Below are 24466 nucleotides of genomic sequence, written 5' to 3'. Positions count from 1 at the left end.
CTCGCAGCGCTTAGCGTGCTAGCTCGCGAACAACCTCTCCTTCTCGAAACACAAGGTTAGCTGAAAGCTTGTGTCTTTGTGGCGTAAACAAACCCACAACGTCACGAAACTCGTCTGTTTGTTGAACTTTACGTGGGTTTTTCGGTGACTTTGCTCTGCTGCCGGTTATAGACTTTGCACGAAGCTCAACAGGTGATTGCTAGCGTTAGCTTCCAAGATAACTTGGTGTGCCTGAAGTCTTAATTTACTGGCGTTTCCTCTCATGTAACGTGTTTCAAACGGAGCGTGTATTCACGTTTACAGCAGTAATGTTAGAGCAGTGTTGACCGAGGCTGTCTCCACCTCGTTTCCATCAGCCTCCTTTATTTGTCTTTGCTCCCTCCTCTTAGCTGACTGAGACCCAGGCAGCTTTTATTCCTTAAATGTATATTCTTCAGTGTATTAAATGAGATGCTTCCCATTCCTCAGCCGGGCAGGTGATGCCCCTCTGCCAGAGCTTTGCTGGCATCAGGCGATAGGAATGCCCCAGGCTGAGGGGTGACCATTCAGCCTGTCACCTCACTCTTCAGCCTTTCTGTTCTGACTGGGTCACATGGTGCTAATTGTGCTTGGCAGGTCTACCAGTGCATAACAGCCCACTCCACTGACTCTGGGTCTCACCCATGTCTGCCTGTTAGCACAACACTTCTTTATGCATCACTGCCTTTCCTTCAAGCATGCCCGGCTCTCTGAATGTTTGCATTTTACACGATTGAAGGTTTGGCTCTCACACTAGTATTCTCCTCCTGTGGACCATTGTTGTCTACTTTTATACTGGTAACCTTTGGCCTAATTAATCAGGGAAGGGGGGGGGGAAAGCACCATTACCAAGAAAAAGTAGAATGGTTTGGACCATTACTTCCAGGAGTGAGAACCAGATTAATCTAATAGTTCAAACCCAAGCAAGGTCAAGTGTACGACAATGAAGGCATGGTTGTTGTGCTAATTTATGTTGTGCATTAGATTATTGGTGGTCTTCTTTTGGTGGAGATGTTTCACTTCACTTTGTAAACTGCGCCGCTTCCCTCCCGTTTCATTAGATGATGTCATTGGGTTGTCTGGCCTCTTTGGACTTTGTCCCAAATGTTTTTGTCGCTAGTGTTTTTGGGGATTAAGAGTAACTTCTTTCTTTTTCTTTTTTTGCATGCATGATTGCACAGGAAGCTTTGTGCTAGAATGTTTTTTTTTTAAAGTGACCTGTTTTCCTCTTTACCTTTAGTCGATCAGCTATTTGTGGTAATACGGTTGATTGGGGTCACACATGCTTTTCACATGGTTCAAAACGATAAGCAGCCTACTTATTGAACTTTACCGTCAAGTTAATTTCCTCTCAAATTGTGACACTGCACTGTCCAAGTTATTCTGTGGAAGGGTGATATGTTTAACTTCTATTGTAGCTTACATGCTCTCTCTGTGTTTTCTCTCGGTTTCCTATCTAGTTGATAGGCATGCATTTAGTTACTGTGGATATCCATATCCATGGTTTAATAGCTGTTTGTGTCAGCTCTGCAGTGGACTGACCGAGAGGACATGCTTGAAAATGCTTTTCATTCACATAAATCGAACGACGTTCACATACAAAGGGCTCTGGTTCTCTAAGTCATGGGAACCAAACGGACTGCCTTAGTGACTTTGAATGCCATGTGTGGGATTCTGGTCATAACAGAGCCACTGGATCCACTCACAGCAAGCGTCTATAGTCAGTGTTTTTTGTTTAAGTCGTCATTAGTCTGTAAGTGAACAGTGGATGTGACCTAAAATGAGCTCTTGTGGCCCTTGACAGCAATTGCAGTGCTAGCCTCTATGGTTTAAAGCCTATACTTAGAGCTGTGACAGGGTTATTGCTTTCACATGAATTAACACAACAGCTTCCTGTGTTTTTGCACTTTGTCTTTGCTGTGAGTTATATATATTTTCCACAAACCAGGCTGCACCTTCAATCTGCATCTATCATATAGTAAGGAATAAAGTAAAGACATTTGTGTGTGTGAAGCAGGATCGCAACGAGAGCTTAAGATTGACAGAAATGCACAGCTGCTTGAATCTGAGCCACCCGAGCACCATCAGGTAGCCAGGCGTTCTTAAATTCTTTCTAAATAGATTCAAAGCCAGCATCGGCAAACTCACAGCTGCTTTAGGATCTAAAATGTGCATCCTTTGTTATTGCATGTTGTAAAACCACCTGCGACGGAAACTGCAGTTTCACAACCTGACAGCGTTTCTGGGCCGCGTGTGAAAACAGTGTTTACATGATGTGATGTGTGAAATAATGCTTTCCTGGAAGAAACCCCTGTTCTTCTGTTGACCTCTGCCAAATCCAATGCCGGGCATGTGAGATAACACATTTTCTCTAGAAGTGGAGTAGCAGCACAGCTTTTTTTTTTTCTTCTAATTTTCTATCAGTTACAGCAGAGAGCAAAGTATCATTTTCACTTCTAGTTCACTGTGACTCACTGAAGTGTGCACTCTGTACCACAAGAAGACTTGTTGTGCGATGGGGTGTCAGCAGATGTTGGGTGTGGTCGTGGTTTTGTTAGGGAGCCGAGTGTCCCGTGGATCAGCGACTGACATCAGTAACTGTAACTTCTGACATTTCTCAACAGTATCAGTCGTCCAGCTGATGATACGCGATCCCGTCCTCTAGGGCTGTGCGATATGACCAAAACCTCATCTCCCGATATCAGACATCTATCGTCCGATAACGATGTAAATCACAAAAATGTAACATTTTCTGTAAACTCGTGAATCTCGGGCAGCTCGACTTGCGTGAAGTGTTTCCAGCTGTGCGTCATGTAGCTGGAGTCGAGTTTTTTAACCGATGCTGAAACGATACATTTTTAGACATAAGTTGTAACGGCGCCGTTTTCTTTGTGAGTATTTATTACACGGCGTGCTGCGGGGAGAAGCCTGTTCTAACGTTTGAGTCTAAGATCTATTTTTTAGCACCTGGCGGCTCTTTTTTACTTCTCATCCGTAAATTATCTGCATCTTTCACGTGATTCAGTTTATTTTGAAAAGTCTCAACAGGATCTTGAGCTTTATTGTGAAAGGTTTATGTGGAACATAAACAAGCGGACACGTGATGCTGTTACCTTCATTGTTGCTAATGACAACGCATAAAAACAGGCGCTTGTCCGTCCGTAGTGTGGTTATATTAAATATAAGAGAAAGAGAGAACTTTAAGAAATTAATATAAACACTACAGTGACATCAGAACCATGAACAAATATTGCCGTAAACAGTTTATTTTGCAACACCACGAAACAAACGACAGCGTAAAATGAAACGACAGACGCTTTTATATCGTCATCAGATATATATGGTTATATCGAACAGCCCTACCCTCCTCACCTGAGCTCTGCTTACTTTGATCTCTGTCACCACCCGTGTGTTCAGCATGACTGGTGCACAGTGTGCTATTGTTAACAAGCTGCAATGATAAGCTCGGTGATATCAGTGAGCAGAAAACCTACTGTTCTTGCTTATCTAAGGTTAATCTTTTACTTCTATTGACTGATAATATTGCAATGACATTGATTTTTTTTAAACCCCACACAGATATACTTAATTATTAATCCCGTCTGCTTCTCAGTACCTTTCCAAGACAGGAACTGCCGTACTGCATAAGGAAGTGCGGGACGGTGACACAGTGGTGAGCTGTGTGGTAGGAGTCGGAGGTGGGCTTTGTGTTTGCAGTGTTGATGGACAGGCTGACAGATCGGTCAAGTCTCTGTGGACTGTTCGCAGATGACATTGTGCTCTGTAGTGAGAGTAAGGAGCAGGTGGACGAGAGCTCTGGAAGAAAGAGGAATGAGCCTTGCCCGTGGGGCCGGTTGTCTTCATTAAACAATGAATTTGAGCTCGTCTGTCGAGCAGCCAGATTAGCAAGAAGATTACATTTTATTTTCTTTTTCATCTTTTAGTTGAATCAGGATGAAAAGTTGGAAATTTCTAGTTTCTTCTGAAGTTCCTTCTTGTCCAGCCTTTAGCTGCTAAACAAAGTCTAAAAGGGGAAAATGGGCTTAGATTCAACGCAAAGTGCTTCTAGTTGCTATTCACAATTTAAGTATATATCTGCTGAATACAGCTCAAAGAGAGGCACAGCGGTGCTGGTTCAGATTATTCAGAAGCCAGTTTCTGTTTTCTTTTCCTTCAGCTGAGCCAGCAATTGTTCATTTATTGTGAGAGCGAGCGAGCAGCAGACACAGAGAAAAAAGCTAAGAGGCAAAAAGCTGCATGCAGAGCGTTTTCACACACAAACGATCACCTGTCTCACTGCTTCATGCTTTTTCTGGGTAAGAAGATACAGACTTATCATTTGTCTCCATTGTAGCGGCTGTATTGTGGTACCAGCATTCAGAAGGGAGGGGTAAGGACTAGAAACATTTAGCATTTAGTGGAAGTTGCTGGTACGGCTCACGCCAGCGTCACCTTTGTCAGCCAGCTACAAAGCCTGATTTCAAACACTCGCCACGCTGCCTGCGTCGGTGTAAAGGAGGCAGCGCTGACAATGAAGCTTTAGGACATAAACATCATCAGTGAACGAGTTATTGTGTGACGTCACACTTTCTCTTGTGATGCACTGACTTGATGCAGTCAGCTGAAATTTGTTTTTCACCAGTCACAGCGTAGATAAGGTTTTACGGCTTCAGTCTGCGTACGCAACCATGTACTTGTCCGTCTTGTTTGTATTATCGTGGTTTTACCTGGAAGGGATGGGAACACGCTTTGCATGCTGAAGCATGACTAATTTGTTTGGCTAGCCTTGTCCTCCAGAAAAGGCTTCGGGCGTTTACAGTATGTGTTGTACTGCACGCTGCCAGGTTGCAAGATCTCAGTAATCGCGTACGCGATAGAGGAGAACTTTTCTCACCCCCAGTTTATTTTTCCATAACAGCTTTTATCTGTGTAATTAGCAGAGAGGTATATACAGCCATGTCATCTAAACATGCAGCAGCAGCAGCTTTGGGTTTAATAAAGACAGAAATATAAACCTGTTACTGAGAAAAAGGAAGCTGCTGGTCCGACTGCGCTCTGACTCTGTGTCTTTATGGGGAAACAAACAGAAGCCACAGCCACTGTTGCACCAGTCCCACCAGTTTTACTGTACAAATACATGCCTGAAAACAAACATTGTGATTTGTTTGCATGAGCTGAAAGTGCTGTCCTTCAGCTTTCTGTTTCTTTGCCTTGTCTGAATCACAGCTTTGTACTTGTGATGGCGTCGCCTTCAGGAGCTGCTCAAATGTTGTTCTTTTTCATTTCAAACATGCATCATTGCCAAAACTTTGTGGTCTTGTATAAACCTGCTCCTGCAAAGACTAATGATACACTGACTGTAAGTTTCTGCCCTGGTGTTTTTCAGATTGCGCTGTGAACGTTCACAAGAGCTGCAAGTCTCTGCTGGGGGAGTGCACCAGCAGCAAGAATAAGGTAAACACTCGAAACACGGCGAGCAGCCACGATTAGGCCACGCTGGGTTTGATTGCGCTCTACAGGCCTGGACTTTAATGTGATGTTGCACGAAGGAGTTGCATATCACTTCCTGTGTCCTCTTCTGTGGTTCGATTACCATTAGTGCTTCTGTGCAACGCTGGCAGTGATGACACGTAGAAACCTTCAGACGGGATTTATTTTGTCAAGCATGAGAAATCTGGAGGAATGTTTATGTTAAAATGACTTTTGGATTGATGATGAAACGAGAATTTGCTGTTTGACCGTGACGGCAGGATTCAGTGTTCACTGTGACAGTGAAGCGGGCGTAAACAGAAGTGTCGATGATGATGCTGCTGCTTGTAATTTCCACATTCAATACGAGGGCTGTCGAAACATTTTGCAACAACCGCGCCCATGACTCCCAAACATACACCGTCTCTTATGCATCTGCACAATATGAGCTCACTGGAGCATCAAGAGGACTTATCCTAGTCTACAAGTCATACTTCTTAAAAATTATTTTTGGGGATTTTTAGCGTTAATTGATTTGATGGAGCGCTGATCAGAAAGCAATTCAATTTTATTTATATAGCGCCAAATCACAACAAAAGTCGCCTCAAGGCGCTTCATAGATACAGAGAAAAACCCAACAATCATATGACCCCCTATGAGCAGCACTTTGGCGACAGTGGGAAGGAAAAACTCCCTTTTAACAGGAAGAAACCTCCAGCAGAACCAGGCTCAGGGAGGGGCGGGGCCATCTGCTGTGATTGGTTGGGGTGAGAGAAGGAAGACAGGATGAAGACATGCTGTGGAAGAGAGACAGAGGTTAATAACAGATATGATTCAATGCAGAGAGGTCTATTAATACATAGTGAGTGAGAAAGGTGACTGGAAAGGAAAAACCCAGTGCATCATGGGAATCCCCGGCAGCCTACGTCTATTGCAGCATAACTAAGGGAGGATTCAGGGTCACCTGGTCCAGCCCTAACTATATGCTTTAGCAAAAAGGAAAGTTTGAAGCCTAATCTTGAAAGTAGAGATGGTGCATGAAGGGACAGTGACGTGCACGCAGTGACTTGTGTGGACACGTTTCTGGGTTTTAAGCACACAATGTGCTGGACATCTTATTTCAAAGGGCTGTAATGTCCAATTATATCAGGAAGTGGAACAAATAATCTCATTTGTTTTTCATTTGTTATTTTTATTAAACAAACTAAAGTGAAATATAACTCAGACTTTATAAATTCCAGTGTTGTACGTTTTCTGACATTATTTCCTCTTTTTTGTCTCATTCAAAAATGTAAGAGTAAGACAGAAGACTGAGAACAAAATAGGAATCGTAAAAGAAATTAAGGTGGTGCATGAAGCTACTTCATCCCCTCACAGACGCGTGAATCCACTTCTGTCGGGGCGCTTTTCCCGGCTCATTTGCAGCTCGACTTCTTGTTAATAAAGACTAACTGTGTGCAATGTTGTATAATTTTATAATCTGACTCTGTTGATAAAAGCACGAGAAACTGGCCTTAAAAATGTCGTCTTTCTTTATTTTCTCCACGCAGAGAGATACGCTACCGAAGCTTAGCTCATCAGGATCTCCTAACCTCGGTGAGTAGAGCGCTGATGTGCGGATGTGGTGCTCGCCGATCCCACTGACACAGTATCAGTGTAACTATGGGGGTTCATCGATGGCTCAGAAGGTGGCTTTATATGTCTAATTAGAAAGCTGGTTGCCACACCAGAGGATTAAAAACATGAACCCTCAACACATCTGATGGTGGACTTGTCCTATTTCTTTCTGGTGTGTGTGTTTGTGTGTCTGTGGGTCTGCTTCTCTGTGGTGTGTGCGCCTACACACTGAGCATAGGAGGGGGAGATTGGCCTCCAACAGCCGGTAGGCGAAGGTGATGATTAGCCACCGTTGAGAACAGTCAGATTTACTTCTGGTTTACCTTTTGTCCAAACTCTGATTTTGAAATGTTGTTTATGTATCGACTTCATATAAAGACAGAGCTGCTGTACTAATACTGCTATGAAGTGTTGCACAAGTGTCACCTGTGCATTCTGACCTCATTCATCTTACGCTTGGCCACAGGGCGTCATTGTTGAACAAAAGCATTTAGAAAGAAAATAAAAGACTGGGTGAAGCTGCACGTTTTAGTCTTTTTAAAGTCGTTCCTCAAAAGCAAGTGTTAAATCTGAGCAATGGTGCTCTGAGTACAGCTGAGGGGGCTAATCACCCGGTGGTACACAGACGATACTGCTTAGCAGGATGAATATATAAGTGGTTTTGGTCTTTTCATGGGCTTTGCTGACTATGATACAAATGCATTTGCTTTTATTCATCCTAGGAAAACTCACTCATCGCTAATTGTAACATGCAGCAGGTCCGGTTGCATGCGAGCGAACCCACGGGGGACGTGAGCGGCGGCGGCAGCAGCTTAAGTTAATCTCCTGTAGCAGTTGTTAGTCTCTTGTGAACAGCTGGGGGCCTGTCACCCACACCTGGTTTTGCCTCATGTCTTGCCTCCAGCCAATCAGTAGCTTGTGCAGGGGGTCAGGAAGATCAGCAAGAGAGGGAGGAATTGAGGAGGCGTGAAGGATCAGAAAGTGCGAGAAACATCAAAGGGTGTGCGTCTTTCTAGAAGTTACTTCTACTGAGGAGCTCGGGCTTGAAGGGTCTCGTGGGCTGCGTATAAAAGCGGGGTTCGCGCTGTTCTCGGCTCATTGTTTACACTGGTGACCTCGCTCAGTTTGCATTATTGCACTTCTCCTTGACTCACTCATCCGATTTGAAGACCTTTGCAATGGAGCTGGTGGTTGCTAAAAGATCTTTCCAAACAAAGGGACCCTTCAAAGCGTCCTCCGCCTCCTCGTGGGGTCTGTCTGGACGTGTGGGGATGCGAATGTTGATGCACCGCGACATGATCACCTGCAGATTCTTCCGATCCCTGCCGCAATCCTGGCTGAGAAAGCACTGGGGTCGGCTCGGGCAGGACACGAAGAGCTCCTCCTCCGCTCCACTTCGCCGGTCATCTTCTCCTTTCTCTCTGTCCTCTCCTCGTTTGTCCTCATGTTCCTCTTCTGTGTCCTCTAATTGCATCCGATCACCTGTCTCTCGTCTTTATTTCCCAGCGCACAGAGAGTGGGATCAGGCAGGCCCGGCCGCATCTCAGGCCCTGGATGGCCATCGAGGTTCGTTCAGTGGCCCAGGCATGACCATTAGTGCGTTGGGATCTAGCGCTTCGCAAACCGCCCTCGCCACCAGCACTTCCACGGCTGCTACCTCCAGCATTGGCCACAACCTTCATTACAACAATAGTTCAGCGTGAGTATGGACTTCATCCACTTCTCCCCTGAAAAACCTTTTTTTTTCTTTCAAAAACTTTCTCACTCGTTTCCTTTTCAAGAGATTTTCTTTGTTTTTTGAGTTGAAAGATTCACAGAGGAGCACAGAGCAGTCTTTCTCTGAAACGTATATTGCTGCACTGTCGATGTTTGCAGGCTCTGCTGTATGTAAATGTCTCATATTTTTAGATTCTCGTCTCTTTAGCTCAAACGATATTTTGCCGTTGCCACCGTAAGATGTTTTTATAGTCGACACTTAAAGGCAGGCTGTCTCTTCTAATATGACGCCCTGTGAAGCTGAGTGTAGACGGCTTGCAGCTGCCTGCTTTTCTGCTGCATGGCTCGGTAACGGGGGGGGGCAGTGAAAGAGTAGGTGGAGAAGAAGAAATCAGGAAAGATTTTCTCTACTTTCTTTGATTTATTTGCTACTTTGGGTCTTTAAACGCACGTGTTGGCTGCTAGCAGCATCACGTTGTTTCCATTTCACCATGTATGCCACCTTGGACCTGTGGTTGTCTTCCCTCAGATCCCTCCCTGGGGAGATGGATGAGACGGACACTCCCCGCTCCAAACGCTACAATGAAGACGCGATTTCCCTCGCTCCTTCGACCACCGAGTCCATCATTGTAGAAGGTGAGCAGCTGAGTGACTGAAATGTGGCTTGAACTGGAATTACTGGAATAACAGTTCCAGTCTCAGTTGGTATCAGTGGGAAATTGTTGACCAGCTTTTCTCAGACTGAGTCTTCTGAGAGCTGCCTGCTCGAGCGACAGCTCACCTTCAGGGCTTTGTGTGTCCTGCTGGTTTGACTTGTGGGTTCAGGACTGACCTCGACCTGTATTCTAGGCTGGAGACTCTATGGGCTTATTTATGAAAGGGCTTCTGCCGATACCCGTTTTATTCCACGCTTTAACAATGTATGACAGGGCAGGATGGTTGTTTTTCCTCACAGTTGTGTTATCAATATGGAGGATGATCACCTATATTATCTCTGATATTAAGAACATCACAGCATGCACTGTGCTCATGGATAACTGATGAAAGGGGCGGAGATCATATGTTGTTGAGGAGGAGTCACACTTTGTTATCGGCCCTTTGAGGAAAGCGACCTTGATGATAACGTGCGACGCGGGTTCGGCATTGCTGGAAGCGACTGTAGCGTGTCTGAACTAGTGTTGCTCGCCTCTGCAGAGGCGACCAAGTTTCCTGTAGTGAGACACAAAGTTGCTACAGATCGTTTAAAAGATGAAAACAAGGCCGCGCGTCGTCTCGGCCGCGCTGATGATTTTATAAACTGTCTCATTTAGGCGACGGGAAATCCTTTAGTTCAGAAGGATGAGCTGTTAAACAGGGACCCTGCACAATAACGGTCATTTAGGAATCGTCATTATTTATAAAATTCTGCACATGTTGAGGTGTCATCATGCAATATTCAGAAGTCCTTTTCAAAATAATTATAACCAACAAAGCAGAGCAGGTGTGATGCCTCTGCTGCTCTCCTCAGATGCTCACTATGCAGCTGTGCGGGCTGATCTGGAGTCTGATGCTCAGGATTTGGAGGCAGACTCGTGGAGTTCGGCGGTTGATCAGCAGTATCTCAAAAAGCACACTAAAGAAACGGCGAAGAGACAAGACGTGATATACGGTAAGTGTGATTTCATTTTTCCTGTACGTGTCCGGCCAGTGAGCCGCCTGTCGCGCGGATCAGTGGGTGCAGACGGCGCTTTGAAAGGCACACTGATTGGGCCGTGCACTTTAAGTGTAACACAGTTGGAATCGCACATTTAATTCAGCGAGAGCTGTAAATAAACCTTAATGTGTAAATGTGTGTGTTTAAAAAGCCTAAATGTAACGGAGTGTGTAGATGAGGGGAAAACCAGGAGCTTTACGCAACATCCAGCACCTCAGTGCACGACACACACACGTGCATTACAGAACATGCGTGTCGTCCTGTAGAGCTGATGCAGACAGAGATGCATCATGTGAGGACTCTGAAGATCATGCTGCGCGTCTACGTCCGGGAGTTGAAGGAGAACCTCCAGATGGACGCAGGAAGGCTGGACTGTCTGTTTCCCCGCTTGGAAAACCTCCTCGACCTTCACACAAACTTCCTGTCTCGTCTCAAAGAGCGGCGGCGAGAAAGCCTCGTCCCGCCCAGCGACAGGAACTACACCATCAACAAACTGGCAGACGTCCTGATCGCACAGGTATGGAGGAGACGCACGCACGCTGATGCCCACCATCGGCGACAGAGCTGACGTTTGTTCTTTGTCCAGTTCTCAGGTGAAATCGGAGAGAAGATGAAGGACAGCTATGGAGATTTCTGCAGTCACCACCCTGAAGCTGTCAGCTACTACAAAGATCAGCTGCAAAACAACAAAAAGTTCCAAAACATCATCCGAGTACGACGCCGACACAGAATTAGCTGCATCATGTCACATTAAAGAGGCGTTGGTTACCGTGCAGCGTCAAATCAAATATTTCTGCTTTTGTTCTTGCAGAAAATCAGTCACCTGTCTATTGTGCGGCGGCTCGGAGTGACTGAGTGTATTTTATTGGTGACACAGCGGATTACAAAGTACCCGGTACTAGTTGAGCGCATTCTTCACAACACTGAAGGTATTTCTGCTCCGTAGATCACAGTTACTGCCCAGAACGACTTCGCTGTGTTTAATCATTTCTTCCTCGTTCCTAGCTGGTACGGACGAGCATGTGGATTTGAGTCGGGCGCTGGGTCTGATCAAAGACACCATCGTACGGGTGGACACGTTGGTTAATCTCCACGAGAAGAGCTCCAGGCTCAGAGAAATACACCTCAGGATGGAGCCGAAGGCACAGGGGAAATTCAAAGACGGTCGTGTCTTTCGGAGGGAGGACCTCGCGCCGGGCCGGAGACGGCTGCTTCATGAGGGCACAGTCAGCTGGAGAGCTGCTTCAGGCAGACTCAAAGGTTATCACATAATAAAACTATGACTCCTCTGCTGTCTGTGCACGTGTTCTGGTTCTATAAATCAATAAGCTGTCATTTCTGTTGCTCTTCCTTTAGATATTCTTGCCGTGCTGCTGTCAGATGTGTTGCTTTTGCTGCAAGAAAAAGATCAGAAATATGTATTTGCTGCAGTGGTGAGTACGTCGGTATCTATGAAAATAAAAGGGCATCAAAGAGAAATGTGCTCGGTGTGTTTTGGAAAGAAGGAGCAGAATTCTGCTGTGACGGGCGACAGGTTTGTAAACTCATCGGTTCAGCTCTCATTCTCGTTTCCGCCCCCTCCTCTCTTTTGTTCTTCTGGTCCTCCCAGGATAACAAGCCGTCAGTTATCTCTCTCCAGAAGCTCATAGTCAGGGAGGTTGCCCACGAGGAGAAAGCCATGTTTCTCATCTGTGCCTCTTCCAATGAGCCGGAGATGTATGAGATCCACACCGGCTCGAAGGAGGACCGAAACTCATGGATGACGCAAATACGACAAGCTGCAGAGAGGTAGCTGCAGCAACACACAAACACGCATCTGTTTATCACTCGGGCTAATCCAAAGAAAGTGTTCACACACCTCAATCAAAGCCAGGATCCTTTCCTCATCTGGCTCCTGTCTTCTCCCCCGTTAGCTGTCCTCACACTGAGGAAAGGCTGTTCAGTGAGGAAGAAGAGGCGCGAGCTTCCAGGTTTAAAGAATTTCGAGGTAACTAGAGGCCACAAGGTGGTGCTCGTGTGTTGTCTTACCCTTCAACTATCTAGAAGTCTAGAATATTAAAGCTTGTCCAGGAATGAGTCTTCTGTGTCATGCTTCCCAACTGTAGAACGGCTTAGCCAGAAGGATGCAGTGATCACGCAGGCGCTGACCGAGAAGCTTCAGCTGTTTGCGGACATGGCCGAGTCTGTGGCAGGGCTGGAAGACGCAGCGTCGCGCTCCAGACTTCTGCTTCGAGGAGACTTCTCAGACCTCCAGCAGGGGGAGGTCCTGCTCAAAGGAGCTATCACTGAGGGTAGGACCAGGCCGCATGACAATACGTGCATCTAAGTTTCAAAGGGAATTAAATGACGTTCACACACACGTGTTCTCGTCTCTCAGCTGCTGCATAAATTAGTAGGTTGTAATATTATTGATTTGTTTTGGCTTCAGTGGAGAACCTTCAGAACCTGCTGCAGTCTGGAGTGAGGGAGGGGCCTCCTGCACCCGCCAGGTGGGAGGAAGGAAGCGGCTCTGGGGTTCTGCCCAGGCGAGCCGACACCTTTGGGGGCTACGACAGCAGCCCCGCCATCTTCAACAAGAGTGAGTCCAGCACAGCGCGAGCCGCAAAGAAGTCTGTTTGACGTCACACATACAGGACAGATAAATACACATGAATAAATACATCTGTGGGGACAGTTTACACACAAATCTGGTTGTATGTGTGAAGTTTCTCCTAGATTATGACCGTTTGCCGGTCAGTTTCTTTCCCCCCCAAGCGTTTGTGATTTGTTAATGTGTGTGTGTGTGTGTGTGTGTGTGTGTGTGTGTGTGTGTGTGTGTGTGTGTGTGTGTGTGTGTGTGTGTGTGTGTGTGTGTGTGTGCCAGATGGCAGTGTGAAGAAGAACTTTTCTGCCGAGTCCAGAAACAGAGACAGGAGTCAAAGAGCCAGCTCTGACCCTCAGCTGAAAGACCTCTGTGGCAGCCACGCCCTGGAGCAGACGGTAGGACACACACACACACACACACACACACACACACACACACACACACACACACGCCTCGGGATGAGTCGGTGTTATTTCCTGTAAATAGTAAGAACCAGAGCAAGTCCTCTGGAAACTTCCACGTGCTTGCAGGTGACTTCATCTGTGTCTACATAGATGAAACCTCGATAAACAAATTCTCTGAACATTCATTTGATTCCAGTAAACGTCTCTCCTGGACAGCAGAGCCAGCAGACTCTGTTCAGTGCTCTGAACTAATACTTCACACGTTTCGGTTTTCGTCTTTTATTAAACTTTATTATTCGTTTTTCACGGCTGTTTCCTGGAATCACTTTTGGATTTTTTCACAAAATTAATTCTACTAAACTGAAATTAAATAATTCAGTGCTGAGGTCATATTTTATATTGTACTGTACGTGATGTGCAGCACTGCAGTTTGATGGCTCGCTGTGTGTCTCTCGCTCAGGTCGACGAGAGCTCTCCTGCCCGGTGGAATCGCATCTGGTCCGACTCGTTCCCAGAGGCTGAAGTAAGCGCCTCTTATCTCTCAGCTACACAACAATGTCAGCTTTGATGCTCGCAGTCGTGCCTGCTGCAGCCATGAGATGTTTATTAACCCAGTAAAATGTTGTGTTGTGGATATTTGAGCGTGCTGACCTTGTCTGTCTTTGCACTCTAGTTCTTTGACAGAGTGCTGATGCTCTCACAGAGGCTCTACAGTCTGGAGGTGAAAGTCTGCCCTTCACTCTATAAATGAAATGCATTAGTATGTAATAACATCTCAGCTGCTCATCATCGTCTGCGACGTTTTTGTTGTTTCACCTGGTCTCGTGTGTCTCTTCAGGCCATTGTTTCGCAGCAGGACAGTCAGATCGAGCTGCAGCGGGCCTCGCTGACGGAGCGGGCCTCCCTGCCCGGCCGCCACAAGGGGAACGTGCTCCTGGAGCAGGAGAAGCAGCGGACTCTGGCCTTGCAGAGAGAGGAGCTGGCCAGCCTCCACAAGCTGCAGTCGCAGCACCGGCAGGAGCAGCAGCGCTGGGAGAAGGAGAGGGAGAGGCACCGCCAGCAGGTGGAGGCTACCGAGGCCAGGCTACGACAAAGAGAGGAGGAGTGCAGGAGGACGGAGGTGAGGTGCTCTCTGTTACCTAAGAGCTGCAGGACAGTTACGTTTGGCTTTCTGTTTGCTGAAGACTAAACTTGCTGAGCTTATATTTAACAAAGCCTAAGCTGCAGCATCACTTCTTGTTGCGCAGGAGCAACTGGCAAAAGAGAAGGAGGAGTTGGACATGCAGAGGGAGACGTACCAGCAGGACCTGGAGAGACTGAGAGAGTCCACCAGAGCTGTGGAGAAAGAAAAGGAACGCCTGGAACACCAGAAGAAGATCAAGAGGAAGACCATTGAGGTGGGGCACCCGTGCTGGTGGCCACATGCACTGTTGTTATTGTTATGATGTATTACGGGCTCACACGTGTTGCATGCATTTGATTTGAAGCATTTAATTTCTTTGTGCTCGCTTTTGCACGATGGTTCATTAGTGTGTCCGTGTGCCCTTTCTCTCTTCATCACTTTGAAGTGGAAACATGAAGAAGCTGCCACAGGACCCTTTGTTAAGTTGCTTATCGGGTCTCCTACGAGTGGGAGAAGCATCGGTGTCATAGACGGGCTGATGTTACACTGACGGTTGAAAACACACCTCTGTGTGCTTCATCTCCTTACCCCCCAGCCGCTCTCGTCTTTGCTTATGCTTCCTCTCCTTACGCTACAATGCGTTGCATTGTGAGCTTCATGGGAGAGCAGTTCTGAGACAGAGCCACTGACTGTAATTTCATGCCCGATGCTAACAAATCTGTCAAGGAGCTACTTAATATCAGCCTTTAGTGTTTTCAAAGGTCTGCAACAACCAATTACAGCTTAGTGGGGTGTCTGTGTGCACCGGCAACTTTTGTCTTGACACAGATTTTATCTGTTTGTCAAAGAAAAAAAATATCAGTGGATAGAGCATTTATAATCAGCGCCTGAATCACATACTTTGAATTGACTTCGTTCATTTGTAGCTGATACAGCAAAGCTTTATGCGTCCATGAACAGAGCGCCGCCACATTCACTCTGACACAGCTCAGCGCAGACCCGGGACTCACTGCACGCTCTGGTTCCTGCTTACCTGAAAAAGTGTTATGATTTATGTAACAGTGCGATGTGTTGGCTCAAGCTCTTTCACAGCCTCTAGAAATACCTAAAGCTAATTTCAAATACTAATATTACAGCGTGAATGTGAAAAGCTACCAGCTACACGCACACCATGTGCGTGCTGCCTTTTTCCAATGATGTTGTGATGACTCTGACTGCAGCACAGTGATTCACCGTCACTGGACTGCAATTACTCAAGTCTGTAAACCATTGGTGCTGTTACATGGGCTCATATGCATGTATTTCTGTCTGATTGCAATCTATAGTTATGTCATAAGTCCCTCTCTGCTGATTGGCCAGCGTCTCCAGCCTGCATACCATGCTGACTAACTGTCAGCTAACACGACGCTGTTCATTCACGCCCAGACACGTCCCAGAAAGCGCTACAGAGCTCTTTTGCAACTGTGGATTCCTTTTTTAAAATAGTCTGTAACTTTGCTCAGCTTCACACGGTGACCTTTGCCCTCGTGCATTCTCACAGATTTCATGTTAGGAACCTTTTTTAATGCCCCAGACCTCGAGTAACGGGAGTGTAGACTCAGGATGTACACAAACATAACCAGCTGATGTGAATTATTGCAGTTATCATCTCATTACAAGCTGCAGAGGCCTTTGACTGTGAGTCATATCTGGAGTACTTCAGTGGCTCCAGGAGAACCGCATCCCCTCTGATGAAGCAGCAGAGCCTCTGGGTGAACTGACCTAATCCTCTGTCATGAGTAATCCTCTTCTAATTATAGAGGCCTCTGCTGAAACGGTGACGGTGAAAAAGGTTTCTGTGAAGTTTGTTGCATGAACTGCAAGATGAGACCTGAACTACATCACACTTACAACCTATGTAATCAGTCTTTGTGCGTGCATTTTGTACATACGTGCAGCGTCTATGGGTTTCAGTTCTATGCTGTTGGCTGGGACTTTCTTGGCTGTTGTTTGGAGAGATTTGGAAGTGGTTTCTTCTCCCTCTGTGTCAAACACATCAAACGGTCTTTTCATTAGCTACACCCGCAGGATCTGTTCCAGGCTCCTGGCCAAGCTGATATCAACAGACATTTATCTGCCACCAACCAAAATGAGGACTCATCAGCAATCGCAGAGAGCTTTGATTAGACTCATAAAAAGAGACATGCTTCTGTGTGCGCATTTCTTAACATACGTGAGCAACAACTGTGCAGGTTTTGACATGTTCTGACTGAAGAGAGCATTTTTTTTCCTCTTTGATCTGTGTTATCTCGTCTGATCGTAGTTGGCCCCGGGATTTGGGTTGGCTGTGGTCTGATTGTTCAGTACTCTTGTAATTGGAAGGTCATAAAAGCCAAGCGTTGCTGAGGTTACATCTCGATTTCTAGGTTTAAGTGAACGTAAACAACATGATCAAGAAACAGTTGGCCAAATTGCTCCATGCACCAGCTGTTTCACGAGCAGCTGAATGGGTGTACCTAAAAATGTGACGTAAAGGGCAGTGCGAGACAACAGGAGCTACTAAGAGTGAGCACGAAAGCACAAAGGTGGAATAATTAGGAGCCAAACATGCATAACGGTGTTATTTAGATCCTCTCTGATTTCTTTATGTGAAGACACACAAATGTGACTAAAACATAAAGTCTGCAAACGAACAAACAAAGTAAAAGTTCTTGTTGCTCTTTGGCTTTAGCCTCCAGACTGATATTAATTGCTTTGGTCTCAGTGTGTTTCTGTGAAGCTCGCAGTAAACACTCATCAACACCTCACCATGTGCACAGAAACCTAAAGGCCTGTTTCTGGGTTCTTCTATAATCAGCTGCTAGCAGTTGCTTTGTGGAGCTGAGCACTGCGCTCGAGGGCAGATATTTTCTCTGAGCCATCTGTCACTGTGGCTATTCCCACCTGTTAGCTGTACGCTGTGTGCAGTACTGTTCAGTCTTTAACCACAATATTAGCAAATTACTCCCAGTGAATCATTTGCTCTGAGAGAGGAAAGTACTGCTTTACATTCAAAGTACTTTTACTGGAAAGTTGCTTTTTTGGGATTAATGAGGATTTTTAAGGTAATAACAGGCTGTGACATGTTATTGATAAAGCTGCAGTGTATTGATCATTGTTGGTGTAAGGAGAACCCAAACAGACACGGCTGCTTTCTCCCTCTGCAGCCGGCGAGTGACTGAAACGTCATAAATGGGTTAAAGTTCCTCCACATGTTTGTTATTTGTAGAGAATCGACTGAAGTCCAAAACTTGTGCTGAGTGGAAAAGATGGAAATGTTTGATCTTTTGATTGATGCGAGACTTAAAAGATTCATCAGGCATTAATAAGAAATGCTGGCTAATAATTTTGTGGCATGAATAACAGCTGCTGTGAAACACCGTGTTCCACCATGGTGCTTTCTCTGAGTCGGACCACATTCAGGAACTGTAGGATTTACTTAGGTGCAGTTTGATTTTGGATTAAACGTGTTTTGCCTGCTAATCTCGTGACTTCAGCCTGGATCACAGCTGCAAATTAACCATAAAAAACATTTTTAACGTCACTGTTCAACACATGAATTACTCCCAGCTAAAAGCCCCGAGCTGGTGTTGTCAGCATATAGAAGTCTTTGTGCAGGGTTCGTGGATACATTATGATATGGGAATATGCAGGCTGAGAGGAACCTGGCTCTGTAATCAGCTAGTCCAAACCCAGCATTAGCAGTACCCTCTGGAAGGCAGCCAGTGCTAATTGTTTATGTGCTGTCAGTCAGAGCTCTTTGTGCTCGGCAGCTCGTGCGTGGTTTACTGCCCTGGAAACCTGCTGTTTGCGTCGCTTAAAGCAGATCACCTTGTTGTGGGAACAATGAAGGATCTGTGTGCCGAGATGAGCGAGTGCCGAAAGAGGAAAAATTACGGAGAAGAAGCAAAACCGAGGGGTCAAGAAAGGATGAATGGAGACTTCGCCCACAGAGGGCCCCTTCACGGTCTCGGCTAGAGGAAGCTACAGTCTGCACACGAGAGCGCTCGGATGAGTCTGCCTTCAGTCAGGCGTTCCCCATCGCCACAGGAAGTGTCAGCAGCAGCATCAATCACGTTGCACGTGGACTGCTCGCAGACAGGCTGATGCCACAGAGAAACTGATGTTGATATTTGTACAACATTAAACACCGTTTAGAGGAAGGCTGTTCGTTTATTTTTATAATTAAGACCATGGTAGTAATCCCCAAAGATTTCCTGTCTGTTGTTCTCATCATCATCATTATCACGTAAGAGGACGGTGAAGAGTTAACCCCTTCTGGCTGATTCGTAGTCGGCCATTGTTCTTTGACTTCTTATATAATGTCAGATAAATATCATCCTCCACCATAACTGGGTCACAGCGCTGCAGAGGCGGATTAGCAAAGTTTGGTTGTGTAGTATTTCTTACAAAAGTGCGCTGAAAGGAGCCTTTGTGGCGATGAAACTTGTGGGATTGTTAACACAAACACCACATCACTGCATTGTTGCAGAAATCCGTCTCACTGAGTGCAGCTCGGACGCTGACGTTGACTCGGCCTCCAGATCGTCTTTCCTCCCTTCTAGTAATTAAGTGGAAAATGCGATTCCTATTATCCGCTCATGTCACCGGAGCCGTTTTCCTGTTCGCCTGCTTGTTTAGCAGTCCTGTTCGTTTTGTTCGACACGCCTTTGTGTGCGCACGGATTATTAAGGGTTTTATGTTTCTGATTTTCTGTGTCTGTGTCTCTGTGCGCTTTGTCCTCAAGCAGCTTTGGGGGGGAATCAAAAGCTTGCACCAGATGTACCAAAATGCATGCTCAGCAAGAGCCCAATGTGTTTCTGATTCCCTCTTTAGCCCGTAAATACCCAGCGCCTCAGCAGATTTGATGACGCCCTGCCATTACAGAGGGCAGACGATTCATGGCGTGCGATCTGTGTATTCTCTGCAGCTGTTTGCAGTTGTGTTCTCATGCACACGCACACACGGGCTGTGCAAACATTTGCAGCTGTGATTCTAAACTGAATCGACGCATCGATACGGAGACTGAGCTTAAAAGTCCACCTTAAGAATAACCCGTTCTTTCCTGTCCTGCAGGTGGCTCCCCTTTCTGGAAGTCTAAATGGAGATCTCCTCATGTCCTCCGGGTCCGCCGACTTGCCTCCGAAGCCGCTGGTGCGTGGCAGCATGTCCGTGGCACAAGCCGACTATCCGGAGCGTCCCGAGGTGATAGCGCGACGTGAGACGGGCTCCTCGACTTTGCCGCTAAAGACGGAGGTGCCGCTCCATCTCTTCAGCACCACCAACCAGCTGCACAAGCCGGTCGGGGTTCAGCAGCAGATCCCCACCAAGCTGGCAGCAATCAACAGCAGCAAAGGGAAAGGAAGCAAGAGCGGCAAAGCTTCGCATCGCACCGACAGCACCGGTGAGGCGCCGGGATCATGGCCGCGCATCAGAAATTCCAGCACTTGCAGACTTGATATTAAATGGCCACAGGTGTAAATACTATACAGTGCAGTCCTGTTTAGAAAGGTACCAAGGAAGGTGATAACGGTGCGGGTCGTCTCTTGCTCACACTCGTGAGAGACTGTTTACTCAAAGCAGTTTGTAAAGCTCAGGTGCTTTTTGAGCGAAGCACTCTGGGTGTAGGCCGTTAGGCTCTAAGTCTCTCCCTCCCGTAGGTGATGTTAATCAGTGCAGCAGACTCTCTATTAAAATGGATTTTCTTGCCTGACCTGCGCTCGGCCTGATCGGTCTCATTAGAATCACATGGCAGTCCTCACTGGGTCAGGCTTATCAAACAGTGGCCTCATCTAATCTGATCTCTCTGCTCCCCGTCCCCTCCCTCGGTCTCCCCGCAGCCTCGCTGGACACGAAGCAGGTGCTCCCACTGAAGCTTTCCACCAAAGAGGACAACGCCCACAAGGTCAAGCGCTCCGTCAGCCCCCACCAGCAGGTCCCGATGTTGGCCCCTCCTCAGTCGCACACCCAGCATCACCACACAGGTATCGCTGCGCACGCGCTCAATCAGACGAACTCAAACACAATCTCCTCTCGTCCGTCTTTGCCTGCTGCATTATTAATCCTGGTTCTCATAGATGCAAACAAAAGAGTTGCGTTCTCCACCTGGGCAAACCTGACCCCACCCAGTCACATTCCTCTCTGAAGTCTGCATGCCCAGCCTCACCCTGTGTAAACACCTATCAGTTTCATGTATGATTAATATCAAGCGGTGCTGCTGACACAGACGTTTTAATCCTCTCTGCTGCAGCTACAAAGAAAAAAGCTCTGGCAGGATTATGTGACTACATTCCTGTATGAGTAAGCCCGACTGCATCGAGCTGCTGTGAATAACTGTGTTTGCAATAATTCTTTGTTCTTATTGCCTTTCCTGCAGATCAGCCCAGTTCTCTAGACAACGCTGGACCAGACATCCAGTCTGGCTCCCACCCTCCAAATGTTCAGAAGCCCCCCATGCCTCCTGCACAGTCCCATCCTCAACCCTCCCTGCAGCCTCCCATCATACCTCCCCACTCGCAGAGCACCGGCGCTCTTCAGTTCCACTCCCCCGTGCAGCCGCAGAGCCTCAATCCCAGCGCACAGGTTCAAGGGCTCAGCCACAGCCTGCCGCCGCCCTACAAGTTCACCACAGAGGACCTCAATAAGGAGGATGTCATCTTCTTCTGAACTTACGATAGAGGAAAAATCCAGTCCAGGGATTGATCGTCATCCCCATTAAACCATAAGGCCCATTCTGAAGAGCACCTTCCATGCGATCATGTGAATGCAGACGCATTGTTTCAGTAAGGCTGGTGAGGTTTGTTGCAGGGAGGAGGGCTGCTGTGGTTCACATGGAGAGAAAGACGGCGTTTGTTTTTAATAACCCTCATCTGGCCCTAAACTGCCAGTATTAGTGTAATCGTTTAATCTTATTTTATTTAAGTTTTATATCTAAACTTAATTGGCTGAATCATGAAGGAGAGACCTTTGGGGAAACAAAGGAGTGTGAAAAAAAGGTGTAAATGAAGTTTTAGCGATCCAAAGACATTATCCATGAGAGCTGAACCAGGACGTGACTGAAAGGAAGAGAAACGGTTGTTTTTTGTCAAGAGGAGTGAAATCAGGACAGTCGGGGAAGCGACGGAGATCTTACGGCACCTGGAACCACGTGAAAGAAACTCTAACACTGTCTGCTCGATGTTTCATTTGCACAGTGTAAATACTTCAGCCCAGACTGATGGACGAACGGACAAACTGTGTCGTGTCTGACTGCACAGCTGTTAAAATGATGAAGCTTCCTTTCATTTTGTTATTTGTCTTAATTGTGTTTATTGATTACGTCCTTGGTTTTTCCTCTTTTTATGAAAGCCGTCTTGTCTAAGCTGTCGCGTCCTGTTACTTCATTTCAACCCCGGGGGAGTTTGGCTAATTGTGCAACTAATGAAACTCATGCAGAGTGAGACAAACTCGCAATCTTTGTCACATAGTTTCAACTCTTTCCCCGAACGCTGGGTGTTGAATAACAACAAATAAATGTCTCTCCCATCTTTACGCTCCGTTTGTTGCTGACTCTGAAACATAACTAATACAAACTTATTAGCATCGGCTTTAATTTTAAGGCTATAATTTTCCACTTATACTTATTCAGGAAGCTAATTGCAGATGTCTGAGTTTGTCCCCACTTTACTGAGTTTGTCTCACCGCAGGAAGCCCCTCCCCGCCCCCCATCATCACTTTATGAGTCACATCAGTATGAAACATTTGTTAGTGGAGCTCGAGTGGGTGTCCTGTACATTTCATGCTGGAAGCTATTTTAAAAGCAATCTTTAAACTGCTGTAGTTTTCTTGTCAGTAGCCTGAATAGAAAAACAAGACAACCTATTGGAACGGAACGGTTTCAGGAGAGAGGATGTGGGCTTCAGATACTGAAAAGTATCAAATATATCGTGAAATAGAACAATTGGTTACAATATAACCCCGGTTCTCTGAGTAAAGAGACTACCTGTCCAGCTCCATATATATGGAATATACAGGCTGCACAGGGATTCTTGACTGCATTTGGTTACATTGCAACTCGGGTTCTCTGAGTGGACGCACACGGCCGACATATTCCATATATACAGAGCTAGAGAGATGCTCTGGACACAGTGGGGAGCCGTGTCCTCTGCTGTCTGTCTGGGGAGGAAAAATGTCAATCAGCAGTGTCTGTTTGACGCAGACATAAAAACGTGCTGTAGGTCACATTCAGCTTTTCCAATATCAGAATTTGAGATAAACGATCACAGAGGAATGAAGCAGCTTAAAGGTTCTTTATTTTCCATTTCAATCCACGTGAGTCTTATTATTATTTTTAGGTTTAATGAAATTTTAATCTGTTTTTGAAATGTTTTTGTCACTCGAGCTCATTTTGATGACTTTACAGTTTGTAAGAAAAAACCTGGCGGGTACATTTTAGCCCGTTCGGGTTTGAGTTTCTGTTGACTGTGTTCTGTATTTATTGTTGAAGACGTTTCGTCAGCCTTGTCTTAAATCTCTGTGCCTGCCTGACAGAAGAGCGATGCTGTGGCAGCTGTGGAGGCACAGCTGTGGTTTGTTCCTCTGCACGCGTGTGGACGTCAGAGTTTGTTGATCCAAAACGAGCTGGTGTCTGAAGCTGTGATCACGGGCTCGACTAGGAGCAGGTTTTTGTGTATATTATGTATATTATTGTACATGCTGGTCGCCCTCCTCCTACACGTGTCCGTTATGTGTATTTCTGTATATACACTTAAAATACACACGTGTGTATGTACAATCTGGTACTGTTTCACCTTCCTGAATGCAGTCTTGGCAGAAATCACAATCGTTCATCATTTGCTGTGTAAATGAAGGTATTTAACCAGCGGCGGTACTCTGCCGGTCGGCTCTCTGGTCGCAGGTTCACTGAGTTCATGGATGAAATGATCCACTTGTTTCAGTTGGTTAAACCAAAGAGGCGTTCAGCTGACGGGGCTCGGTGTCGTGCTTTCTAACATTCACACTCCGATGGATGCATTGGGGTTAGTAGTAAAGCCAGGAATCGAACCACCAGCCTTCCGATCAGTAGATGACCTGCTCTACCGCCTGAGCTACAGCTCATGTGCCGCCTCATCTCAAATATCGCTTTAGTCACAAACGATTATTTACATTTTTATTCAGCTGATATGTAGTGTGTGAGTTTCTTGTATTTTTGGACTGACGCTCACGAGTTTGGCACAACAAGCAAGTTCACAGGTTCATCAGCCAGCTTACTCTGGTGGTTACTTAACAGGTGAGACTCGATCATGAAGATCATCTCAGCTGAAAAAGCCACTTAAGCTTTTCGGGACGTTTCCTCCGGTCTGCATTTCTGTTTTCAGCTCGTGTTCGAGTGCTTCGCTTCTGCTCCAGGTCCGAGACGTTAACGAAACCTCAGCGGGGAGATGAAGGCTGCCTTGTGGATCAACTCGAGTCTTAAACGTTGCTTCGCTGTAGTCTCGTTTCTGCTTTCCAACGTGGGGGCCGGTCGGTGGCGTCCCTGTGGACGGTGTGTGTGGAAACATTTTGAAATGCATTTGTTGGACCTGTAACGTGTAAATACTTGTTTTATTTCCTCTGCCAACTTTACACTAGTCACTTTGGATAGTAGCATACTTGAAAGGGAAAATGAATGTTCAGAATGCGTCTTTGTTGTCATGTGAACTTTAGTGTCTAATGACGTTTGTAGCACACAGCAAAACTGATGCTTTTTTGTACCGTTTATTTTATTCACTTTGCGACTGTTAGAATGACCTGCGGACACAAACTGCTGAATTAGAAACATTTAGTAATAAAAAGTCTTGAAATAA

At 46.2% G+C, this 24466-nt stretch overlaps 1 protein-coding gene across 1 annotated transcript in view; it reads left to right on the top strand.

Annotated features, from left to right (window-relative positions):
- The window catches only part of arhgef18b (rho/rac guanine nucleotide exchange factor (GEF) 18b), a 38073-nt gene extending 13607 nt beyond the window's left edge, over positions 1-24466 (top strand). The window contains exons 11-32 of the mRNA XM_085399473.1: positions 5405-5472; positions 7038-7083; positions 8611-8803; positions 9350-9456; positions 10328-10468; positions 10780-11030; positions 11100-11225; positions 11325-11442; positions 11519-11773; positions 11870-11946; positions 12123-12301; positions 12427-12500; positions 12619-12804; positions 12942-13091; positions 13377-13492; positions 13962-14024; positions 14175-14222; positions 14340-14621; positions 14749-14898; positions 19719-20046; positions 20483-20626; positions 21019-24466. Of these exons, the coding sequence (XP_085255599.1) occupies positions 5405-5472; positions 7038-7083; positions 8611-8803; positions 9350-9456; positions 10328-10468; positions 10780-11030; positions 11100-11225; positions 11325-11442; positions 11519-11773; positions 11870-11946; positions 12123-12301; positions 12427-12500; positions 12619-12804; positions 12942-13091; positions 13377-13492; positions 13962-14024; positions 14175-14222; positions 14340-14621; positions 14749-14898; positions 19719-20046; positions 20483-20626; positions 21019-21308 (3392 nt within the window). The 3' untranslated portion in view covers positions 21309-24466. The remainder of the gene's footprint in view (positions 1-5404; positions 5473-7037; positions 7084-8610; positions 8804-9349; positions 9457-10327; positions 10469-10779; positions 11031-11099; positions 11226-11324; positions 11443-11518; positions 11774-11869; positions 11947-12122; positions 12302-12426; positions 12501-12618; positions 12805-12941; positions 13092-13376; positions 13493-13961; positions 14025-14174; positions 14223-14339; positions 14622-14748; positions 14899-19718; positions 20047-20482; positions 20627-21018) is intronic.

The sequence above is a fragment of the Rhamphochromis longiceps genome, linkage group LG23 (genome assembly GCF_057381845.1).
Source record: "Rhamphochromis longiceps isolate RC_006_pf linkage group LG23, R_longiceps_female_GT1.1, whole genome shotgun sequence".
Taxonomy (NCBI): Eukaryota; Metazoa; Chordata; class Actinopteri; order Cichliformes; family Cichlidae; genus Rhamphochromis; species Rhamphochromis longiceps.
Note: the sequence above shows the minus strand (reverse complement) of the source record. Positions and strands in the feature narration are given on the sequence as shown.